General features: G+C 32.8%; 1 protein-coding gene across 16 annotated transcripts in view; it reads right to left on the reverse strand.

Moving 5' to 3' along the window:
* RAPGEF6 (Rap guanine nucleotide exchange factor 6) overlaps positions 1-12,066 on the reverse strand; it is a 145,732-nt gene that overhangs the window by 16,799 nt on the left and 116,867 nt on the right. For 12 of the 16 annotated variants that reach the window (XM_087924409.1, XM_026696462.2, XM_087924412.1 and 9 more), the window contains 6 exons: positions 11,750-11,873; positions 11,012-11,035; positions 6,956-7,176; positions 5,534-5,725; positions 3,654-3,788; positions 2,801-2,911 (listed from right to left, as the gene is read on the reverse strand). In XM_087924409.1, coding sequence (XP_087780535.1) covers positions 2,801-2,911; positions 3,654-3,788; positions 5,534-5,725; positions 6,956-7,176; positions 11,012-11,035; positions 11,750-11,873 — 807 coding nt within the window. The remainder of the gene's footprint in view (positions 1-2,800; positions 2,912-3,653; positions 3,789-5,533; positions 5,726-6,955; positions 7,177-11,011; positions 11,036-11,749; positions 11,874-12,066) is intronic. The other 4 variants (XM_026696465.2, XM_026696464.2, XM_087924406.1 and 1 more) reach the window with 1 other exon arrangement.

Raw genomic sequence — 12,066 nt, forward strand, 5'->3', positions numbered from 1 at the left:
TCGCCTGACAGTGAGATGGGAAGCACAAAAATTAAATAAATAAGTTCAGAAGGATTATTTAATTCAGTTTTCCCCTTCTGTTGTTCAACTAAAACTACTAATCTCTCCAGATCTGCCTGGAACTTTTGTGCCTACCTCCTGATAAGCAACAGGAAATGTTGCCATTCCAAACTATTATTTACCACATTCAAGCAAGGCCTCAACATCCATTCAGGGGGTCAGAACACCTAATAATATATTCCTTATTACTCTCTCACTCGCTCTCTTCTCTCTCACAATATTTCCTCTTCAGTGATTCTGTTTACTGAGAAACAACCTAGAATATGAAGTTAAGATACCCTAATACCTAAGGACACGTCACGTTTCTCACAGTAAGTCTGTGTCTTCTTTGCTTATGTATGCAAATGCATATAGGTGCTATATATCCTATTAAATATTGCTATTCCCAGTTTAGAATTAGAAAACACCAGCTATTTAGCAAAACTATGCTATGCAAAGGAAAACAAACACAACATGTCTCACAGTGTTTCTCCTACTGAACAGTACTATGTTTTAAAAATATTTTATGGGCTTGATGATTGCAGAAAACATCCCCCAAAATATATACATTATTTCTCCTTTATGTCTTTTAATAACCTTCTCCAACCCAACTATCCTTTAGGTATATTGCTCACAGAACTCCCATCAACCTAACCAATGGTTGTGATAAAGCAATGGGGAAGGGTAGGCTGCCAAATATTTTTATTCACAAGTTTCTTTTTAAATTTGGGGTAGATAATGAGTTTGTAGATTAAGTGAAGCAATCACTAAAATACATTCCTCCCTAATATACTGTGCTTCTGAGGTTCACAGATGAGATTTGTTCCCCCATTAAAAAATAAAGAAGTTCTCGAGTCAATCTCAACTCCTTATGGTTAAATTCATAGAGTTTTCTTGGCAGTATCGTAAGAGTTCATTTATTTCGATATTCTTTTGGCTGAATTTTCAATTCCCGGGTCCAACTATTAAGCAGGGCCCACTCTTTTCAATGGTTGAGATCAATCAACCAAGCTCAACTATATGCTGCCACTACCATGGCAATGACCATTTTTATAATATTTCATCTGCTGTTTCTAAAGGGCTTAATACCTCTATACAATGATCTGGTAATCTCAAATTAAAAAATATATTAATTTATTACAGCCAAATATAAAAATCTTCCTATTTTAAAAATTTTTATGAAAGGGAAGTAAAACATTGATTAATCATGACTGAGCTATTCAAGTGAGGGTAACATTACTTAAAAGGAAATAGATACGTTTATGGTAGTTATTTGGCTGTTATGGTGATATACAATTTAATATTGATATAACTAATATTTGTATGTATCCATTAAAATCATATCTAGAATGTGAAATTAAATGATCTGATTACATAAGTTATGCAAAAAATATTATTTAAAAGTAAATAATCTACAACTGTATAAATTATGCTCTATAAATTACACGTTATTTCAAAGACATACACTTCAGATAAAGAAATAACTGTATATATGTTTAGCATACCATACTGATGTTATGATAGCAATTATAGTTTACAAAGTTTTTTAAAATACACAACTGAAAAATTTTCCTCTTAGATAGTAAACTGCAAAGCACAATCTGTATATTGTAACGAACTGGGTTTGTAAATAAAATATGAAAAGTGACCAACCCATGCTTATGTTATTTGAAAATTCCTTGGGCTTCCTTTGGACTTCTTTCCAAGTAAATATAGACACAAGCCAACAGAAATGCTTGAATTCTCCACTTAAATTTTATGCTTATAGCCTTAAATATTTCAAGCAGCATAGCAGGCTTTTTCTGCAACTGTTTTATTTATTTTACTAATATAACTGCATTCTGCATGAATTGTCTTTACCAATAAAACCTGCTTCATGAAAGTAACCAGCTATGTGACAAAGCAGCCACACCATTATTAGCACAAGTGAATGAACTCCATATGGTTCCATATGATTGACTAAGGGCTAGAAAGAATGATAGTAAATACATATTTAAACCAGAATGTTATGTAGCCTATTAATCATTTATTTACTGGCTTTTTGCCTGCTACACACAGTTAACCAAATTCCACAGAAAGAAAGTCATAACCTGATACTTAAGAAGGGCTAAGCTTGGTTTCCTAAAAGATAGCTGGAACAATCAGTGATCACATCAGAATCATCAGGATCACTATCAGAATTTGTGGCATGTTTTTTTCTAAATCACCTAAAGAGAGGCAAATGCCCCCGACTTCTACTAATAGATTCATACGAATATTCAAAGTGAACAAGATATAGAAAAATATATTTTATCATCTGGCTATTTCCATCTCTGGGGGTGGCGGGGAATGAGAACAATAAACAGAAAATATTTAACATCTATGAAAACTAGTACATAGCAATGCCATGAGCTGAATGAAATGACATGTCATATTGTCTTCCTTCTTTTCGGTCTGAACTGTGGACACAACCACATCAATGAGCTACTGTTTCCATGGTTGCTGGCTGTATGTCCCTCGATACTGGGCCTGTCCTTTTGCTTCTCGCTTCTATCCCTCTCTCGTGTGCATGCTGGCTCCATACGAAAGGTGAATGCTGATCTTTCCCTGGAGATACTTCTTTCCCTGAATCTTCCAAAGGGGGACCCCATTCTTTTCCTGGCTTTGTACAAAGGCTCAGGCTTGCCTCTATCCTCCTCACTTTCCTGCTTTTCGATACTGACTGATCTTTCTGCTGTCTTGCTAGTCATCTGCTGGATTTTCTTTTGCAAATAAGCCCCACCTATGCCATAGCTGCGATGTCCACTGTTCTTGTTGCTTGTTTCACTTGCAAGAGAGGAAGAGGAACCAGACAGATTAAGCTGGCAGTTTTCAGACCTCTGTGAGTTATTAACTATAAAGAAAAGAACATATAAAACAAATCACATAAACTGCTTTTCTTCAATATACATAATGTTACATTTGGATAAAGTACAGAAAGATACACGAAGCTCTGAAGTTAAACAGATAGTGACAAAACTGTGAATGTTTCATTACTTAAAAGGACAGATAATCTAATTTTAGTTCTGTAATGAGATGCTAATCAGTGCATGGGGCTACTTTTGCCAAACAAAGTCTATTCTTAAAGGAGAAAATCCTGACAAGCAAAAAATAATAATCAGTCAACAAATGTAAAATAGCAACCTTAGAAGCATAAGAAAGTAAACTAAAACACATGTTTACAGAGACGAATTCTAGCAGAAGTAAAGTTTGGGGAGTTCCAATGAAATGCAACTTGCCAACTAACCATTCAAACAAAAAATGTGCACAAGGTTTTCTGGCTTTTATTAAATGTGTTAATTTTTAAAGCACACAGAAGAACACAGCAGATTTGGAAGGATATTGCAATCAACAGCAAATGTATCTGTAATTAGGAAAGTATCCAAGGCATTAAGTTCCAAGCCCAATCATAAAATATCTTGGACACCATTTTAAAATACTTTAAACACATTTAGATATTATACATAATAAGCTTTCCATAAATTTATTAAGTATATCTTGTTCTCCAGTTAAAATATGGCCCAATATAAATGCCTAAAATATCCTGAGTGTACTAAAGTCAGATCGACTATAATGCAGTCTCAAGACGCTCTTACCTTTGCGTAGAGATTCCTGAGGGGAAGCAGGAGGGCTGGAATGCAACGATGATACCACAGACATGTCATCTTCTGTGTGCTTTTTACTGCTTGGTTCTTCAGATAAACTAAGTGACTTTTGAGGTGAACCTGCACCTATGGAAGAAATGTTTACATTTATAATTCAGCCTGGAATATTCCTACAAATGATTGTTTTGTTTCATTTTGTTTCCCCGGAATACTCTCAATGATTTTTGAACTCTTTCATCAAGTAAATCTGATCAAGACATAATTTTGTGGAGGGAAAAGCAAGAAAATATGATGTTTATATATATTTACAAAATTGCAAAACACACAAGATAAATTAATCATATTCATTTTAGTACTAAGAACCTATTATATGAGTTATAATTTAAAGAGTTCTACTTAATTTGGCCTTTTTAAAATAATACTGAAGAAACAAATATATATTTTTGACCAAACAGAAATCCTGACGTCAATATGGTAAAGATGCAGCTCTCTGAACTAACTCTACAAAAAAAAAAAAGAGTAGAGCAAAACACTTCACCCTAGAGTTAACAGAATTAAACTAAATTATCTTGTGATATTCTTTACTCTGAACATCTTTTACCATGCTATGTAAGACAGCTGGTTGCAGTTTAATCTGCCCTTATGAAATTCAAATTCTGTCCAAATACAGCTACTTCACATCAGTCATTCCTCCATCCTTCTTCCTATTTCATGTCACTTCCCTTTTCTTAAACTAAATAGTTTAAACCAGGTAGTTCTTGATGAGATCACATTTCAAACACCTGGCCAGCAGAGTTGCTTGATATTGACTTATAAGTAGCTATCAATGTAAATAACAACAATAACAATATTAGATACATAGATACATTTGTCCGTCCAAAATACCTAAAGTTGGCTTAGAAAGGAGTCCAGTTCTGAATGGCATTTGCCATTTGACAGGCAGTCTACAGAATGAGAGAATACCAGCCGCACTTTTATTAAATTTGCATTTGGGGGGAGTTTACTACTGTACTACTTTCTCTTCTCTCTGTATATAATACCTCTACTTTCAATCCCAGCACTATCCCAGGACTTCAAAAGCACAGTTTTAAAATATACTTCCCATATTCCTCTCAAATAACTCCCACTATAATTTTAATTGCAAATGAAAATGTATATGTAACTGGGAATGGTTTTCTATTTTCCACTTCCAGTCAAAACATGAAAAGGGACAGTGCTTGTAGGACAGGAAGAAAAATCCAAATTACATTTATCCAATTTTGAAAAAGGAAATGTTTTCAGAATTGTTTCAGGATACAATCTGTCAAAAAATATTAAACAAAGGCTTGAAGATGATTTGAATTTCTGGGATTATTGATCATATATATTAGCTATTTGCCTAAATTTATCGTAATGAAACAAAGACAAATGTATGTGCTCAGAAACAGTTTTGCTCAGATAAATGACTGATTTTAGGACAAGATGAAATCTCCATCAAGGAGAACTCAAGGTGATTTTTCCATCGGTATTTTTTCAAAAGACAACTGGACTTTGCTTTTTCCATGAATACCTTTTGCTTCTCATTTAAATGTATTTAAGGAAGAACAAGGTACAGTTGTCTTTTGGGAAAAAAACCTTTGGAACAACCATGACCTAGATAACTGAGGGTCTCCATAGATATTCAAGGTGATTTGATGGTTATTCCTGGACATCATCATCTGTAAACAGACTGTTAACAAACTGCAAGTTTAGATTCAACTTTGATCAGTTTCAGAAAAACTTTCTTTTTTTTATGCTGTTTTGATATTAGGTTTTTATATATAAATAAAATAAAAATATATTTTATTGCGTGTATGAGCCACCAAAGAGAATAGAGTAGAAAAAATACTCACTAAAAGCAACGTGGTCTTTTGTTGGCCCTTTTTTCCGAATGGGGTACAGATTAACTGCTGGAACTTGAAGAACTTGACTCATTCTGTTTTGCTGATGTAAGTGGGCTTTTGTGGTTTGGCCAACAGACCTCAGTGGCATTGGAGACATCTCTGATGCTTTTGTACCTCGTCTTTCACTTAAATTTTTGGTCACTGACATTGGAAAGAAAAGGAATAATACCCAAGCATCACTATTAAAACATTAAATGGGATGCCTATTGAAATAGTAAACGCCATGTTGAGTGTAGTACCTCTGAAGCCAATAATACAAGTTGTGCCCACAAAATCAGGAGAATATAACACAACTATGATTAAATGGAGTCCTACTGATGGCTATAGGTCCACCTCCTATAACTAAATCTAAATCCAGTTTCCTGATCTGAATGCAAAACTAAGGGACATACTTATTCCTCAAAAGGTGTATCCATATTTCCACTAGGTGGCATACTCAACCCACAACAAGTTATTGTATTTCATTTTTCATTACTGTTTTACACAAGCATGAACACATATTGAATTCTACATTTGTTGCTATGCTACCAGGAACAATAGATTCCTCATGTCCTTTTTATTTCTAAGAGACTAAGGTTTTAACATTAGAAAAATAAAAGTATAGCCCTAAGTACTTAGTGAATTGAATACCTGATGTTACTGCAAATTATGAAGATGTTGCTAATAAATATGGAACATACATGGATAACTACAATGAAATATACAATATATTCACCCTTTACTGAACTTTATACAAATAGCAGAGCATCAAGCAAAGTCCATTTTCAAGAAAATGGCTAATAACTTAACTACATAATGCTTGATGGTCTGTGACTTGTATAAAACTAAGTAATTTCTAAAACTATCAATTATGCATTCAAACAGCATTTTTGCATTTCTGCTATTCCTTATATATAGGAACCGAAAACTACATTTTGGAATAAATTACCAAAATATGTGTAAGCTTTATTATTACTGTAATATACATGAAAGCATTCTAAATATCTAATTGTAATACTATTTACATATTAAACCTATGACAATAAGACATCTAATTTTTCCCATTTTGTGTTATAAACGTATAATTAATGTTCTTTTGTGATGATATTTCATCCTTTCTTTTTCTTGGCATTCATACTATGTTACTTTTATTATTCCTTAATTCTGCAAAGTGCTAACTTGGCAACAGTCCAATGTACTAAGAGAATTTTGGCAAACATGAAGATTGAAAACAACCTTTTCAATTTTATGCAAACTCAATCAAAAATCAAATAATTACAATACAGATCAGATCTTTTCAGAAAATTCTGAATAACATTCTGTTTTAAATGATTCACATATTTATTTAGTGAAAACATCGCTTTCTTCCAAACTTTTTTTTTTTTAACTTACAAGTGCTGTATGTAGGCTCACACTGAAGTGACATTATCTGGATCTTTTCTTCATCTGTTTCCACGTTTAAGTTGGATAGGTACTGTTTGACTTTCCTGGCCATCTGAGCATCTTCATACAACTTTTTTGCATTTAAAAGAGAGCTGCGTCGAGCACGTTTCTTGTGAGCCCCTCCTTGAACATCCAACATGTTTGAATTTGTGCTACCCTGACTCAGTGACCTGAAAAATAAGACAGCCATTATGTTTTAACTTTGCTTTGATTATGAGGAATCAAAGCAGAAAACACTGAGGCAAAACGTTCTTCTATTAAAAGCGCATGCTGATGTCAAGTTAAAAAGAGATGGAATGTTAACACATTTGTTCCAAAGTAACTTGCAAAACCGGTAACAGAATCCAGAAAAAAATATTAAATAAAGAATGCAATAAACAAAAACTGGGCAAAATACTACATAGGTTCCTTCTAGTGAATGAAGCCAGGGTCCCTTCAACTGAAAACCTAAATATGGAGTTAAGTTTGTAATGGAAGATGCATTTTTCTAAATTCAGTGATACTAAAAATAATTTGTCCCAGCAGTCTGAAGTAAGTGCAAAATGATTATTAACTATATTTTCTTTCCATTCTGTTTCTGAGCTTGAAAAATTGAAAGGACAATATACTATAAATATCATCATTTCAAAAATAAGGAAAAACTTCTTCATATTATATTCAGTTGCTTGTAACAATATTCTGCATAACAGAACATTGGTTCAGTATTTTTAACATCTTCATGAACAAACTGAATGGTATCGTTGTCAAGAAAGATTAATTTGACAGTTTCCTGAGACTTGTTATAATTTACTATTCTATTTCTCAAAGGGAGCAAACGTATTTCCTGGATGAACAGATTTATGTATGAAAGACCTATGTGTACTACTGGACAATCTTCTTTGTTATTTTATGCCAGTTGTCAAGCTTGGAACTAAAGACTTTGTGTTGAAGTTCAATGGGGGAAACTGCTGGGGAGAAAGTAAATACAATGCCCCTCAGCTACGTGAATGGATTATGATTTGTGCTTGTAGATCAGAGATGTTTTGATATGAACAATTTTACTTATTCTTATTGTATCTAAAATATAATATGGACAGCTGTGAATATAAACAAGCTGTATTACTTTTCAAGCCCTGTACTTTCACAATTCACAATCCTCCACATTTTCAATTATAAAGTACAACTGAGGTTTCACTTTGCTCAGTTTAAACAATATGACTAATATTAAATAACTTAGTAATATTTGGCATGAGCTGCAGTAACACTGATTCTCTACCAGCAACCCCTACATCCTTTAAAAATCAACTATACGACATAAATCATCTTCAACAAGAACCTGAAATTCAGCAAAGGGCATTGCTAGTTCTTGCAGAGGGCAACAGGGCTATTTTATGGCAAATATTTAATGTTTAATATTTTCTTCTATTAGTATTGAATGTTCTTTATATTTTTCTAGCAAGAGTTTGGAAAAAAAACATGTTTAGCATTAAATAAAGCCATCTATTCGAAGATGGCAAATAAATAGTAATTAAAAACTACAAACATACATTTTAAAGAGGGCATAGATATAAACATTTCACAATAAAAGTGATGAATCTGAAGTTTTTCTTCCTTTTTTTAAAGGCAAAAGAAAAAGAATCAATAATGGGTGTTCTGGTAAGCTGTCGAAGATCTCTAAATTACGATATAGGAATGAAGAATTATTTAGAACCTCTGTCATACAATGCAGTAGAAGGAGAGAAGTAAAACTAAATAATGATTGAATTCTAGACTGTAAGGCTGGGAAAGCTGAAAAAAGGAGAGGAGCAAATATCAGATTCTAAAATGTGAGTTTTATAAGAAAGATTTCTTGTTCATTTTGATAAAGGCTATTAGAGTTTCAGATGTACTCAGACTCCTTATGATTTCTCTTTTAATATTTCTGAAAATGAAAAAATAAGAACTAATTTCAAGGCTACAATTATTTCAAGTTGATGCTATGTACAACATGTGCTTCAAAATCTTCTTTGGAAGATAGTCACTTATTACTTTCTGATATGCTTATACAATTCAAAGTTAAAAACATAATATTAAATACAAACAGAGTGTAAATTCATCAACCAAAATATCTTATCTGCATGAAAAAGGTTTTCAAACTTTGGAAGCATTTATTCCAGCACAGCAGTATTTCAATGGCATATCCTTTAAAATACTTGTGCTGAACAACAAATGTTAGAAGATTTTGTAAAGGTAAAAGCTATATGGATCTGAACTATGGGAAGGAAAAAGGGATATTGAATTAACAAGCCATACAAAGTTAAGTTAATACACATAATGGAGAAATGGGTTAAATAAATGCAAAACTTAAACATTATGAATCTGATTGCTAATTTATTAACATTAGAAAAAGCAACAGGATTAGAACGTTGCACACATTTTTCATAAGAAATTTCACAAACCACAAGCTGAAAAGGCGAAACAACTAAAAAAATGACATTCAAGATTATAAACCAATTTACCTGAATGATATGTGATACATTTTAACAGCTCGTCAACTGAAAGTTGGCATGCATATTTTTCTTAAAACAATATTATTAAGCTCATGTTCTTTGATTTTTACAAAGTAACCATTTATACTTGTTGGAAGGAAAAGGGATTTTGTCCCTTGTTTTTCTACTCTATAAGCAATCAAGAATAAATAACTATTCATTCTTTGCAACACCTTCACCTGTCCCTGTAGGAATACAAAGTTTCAAGTTTAAAATACAAATAATCTGAAGGAAGTTGTCACTATGTTATATTTTATTTCTTATTATTTATATGTTTGTATCCCGCCTTTATTATTTTTACAAATAACTCAAGATGGCAAACATAATGCAACATACTTTCATCCTCCTATTTTCCTCACAACATTGTGAGAGGGGATGGGATGAGTGAGAGTGACCGGCTCAGAGTCATCCACCTGGCTTGCAAAACTAAGGCAGAACTACAACTCACAGTCTCCTGGTTTCAAGCTTGTTATCTTAAGCATTAGACCAAACTGGCTATTACTCATGAATCTTTGATATACACCCAGATGGTCTTTGTACAGTACTCATTATATACTATTGTGTCGGAATAGCAAAAAGACTGCATAAATTGGTCTGGTCACTGCATCATTAAATATGATTTCAAGATGTGGAGTACATCATATTTTTGACACTTATACAAAGATGGAAAGAAAATGAATCATAGTCCCTAAATTCACATGTATAATAAATTGGAGCTGATTTTGTTTCCATGAAAGTAACACAGCTGAATTTCATAAATAATGCCAAATTTTATGTACACGAATATAGCATTTCAGATATGCCAAGTGCAAATACGTTCGGAAATAAATTTATTGTGTCTTATTGGAATCCCTTTGTTTTAGCAGGATTGCTTCCATAATGGTCATGGTTAAGCTGTAGCTAAACTTCCACAGAAGCTTCTAATACAGATGAACCCAGAGCCATACATGGCTTCTGAAGATACTTGTCTTAATCTGTGGGAATTGGGCATTTCTCAACTTCAATACAGGCCATTCTTGGCACTTCTCATTTCGTCATTTTTTTTCCCCACTCCTAAGCAATAAGCAGGCTTACTTTTCAAAGAAATTATAAGCTATTTAATTTCTCTAAAGTTCTGGCATGTGTGTATGTGTTAGATATCCATTAACAGATAGTTGTAAATGTGTGGTCTGTATTTTTTTAAATCTTCAACCAACACTTAGAATAAATCAACCGTCAATAAAAACATTTTATCTGCGCCTAAATTGGATAAATTTCAAGGACTTCATATGCAAATCATAATGATTTTATTTATTTTAATTTTGATTTTATTAATGTGTGGGTTCCAATCGTCATCATAAACCTGTGTTATCTTAAATTTGGAAATAGTTAGAACAACGTATTGCAGGGTTAATAAAATGCATGCTGTTGTTGAAGTGCATGCATTAATGATGATGCAGAATGTTAAAAGTTGCATAATTTTGCTTTAAGTCTTAGTTGCATTAATCTCTGCACTTACCCCAAACTCCTCCACCTCTTCTTCCTGTAACCAAGAGCCATATACAATGAAGCATGTATTTAAAAAAAGAAAGCAAAGGGGGGAAAATCACAGTTGAGAGTCAGAAAGGAAAAAGATGTAGACAGGAAAAATAAATGAAAATTTTGATCACGTAAAAACACTTTTCAAACAAGTAAAACCATTTTTTACAATGGAATACAATGGAGACAAAACTTGTTAGAATACATGGTGAACACAGAACACACAAAAAAAACAAAAGATCTGGGCTTCAAGGACCATGTTTGAGGAACAGGACAACAGGCAGAGGAGCTTCCAGCTAAATATGGGTATAGTTTTCTAGAAATAGTCCCTTTTTCATCTATTTTCATATGGAGGTTCAAAGGTAATGAACACTTTCTGTTTAACGCAATTTTAAACCCAACAGTACTATTTTTAAAATATATTGAGTTACAAATTTATCAATTTAAAAATGATTTAATTTAGACATGCTAAGTTATGTTCTAGTTTGTGCAAGATAGACTCCTAATCTAAAATATTATCCACTGCAATATATCAAACATAAAAAAGATTTACTAGCTATATAAGCATTTCAGACCTCAATGGAAGTATTGAAAATTAACAGAACATGTTTGCTTTCCATTCACATTTACATAACAATGAAATTAAACGAAAGATAAACATGGAAATACAAACATGCAATTATTTACATTCCACGTTTTTCTATTTCCAATGCCATACCTTTGTCTGAACATCACAGCAGGATCCATATTAGCAGAAGTCATTCTGACCACCTGGCGTATTTCTTTTGCAATCATTCTCAGTTTCTCAAAATTTACCAAACCATCCACCTTTGAATCATTTCCTGTACAATTAAAATATGTGGGGAAAATGTTTAAGATTTTTGAACATACTTCTGAGGCTGTCAAGTTACTTCTTTTATGTATCACAACACATTATTATTACATGTTAATATTCTTGAACGCAAGCAAGAAGTCACAAGAAGCTTTAAGGGAGAGGTGCCAATCTCCCAAAATATCCACACCCATTCTTTTTAA

This window comes from Pseudonaja textilis, chromosome 2 (genome assembly GCF_049901715.1).
Source record: "Pseudonaja textilis isolate UNSWEBS1 chromosome 2, rPseTex1.2, whole genome shotgun sequence".
In the NCBI taxonomy this organism is placed as follows: Eukaryota; Metazoa; Chordata; class Lepidosauria; order Squamata; family Elapidae; genus Pseudonaja; species Pseudonaja textilis.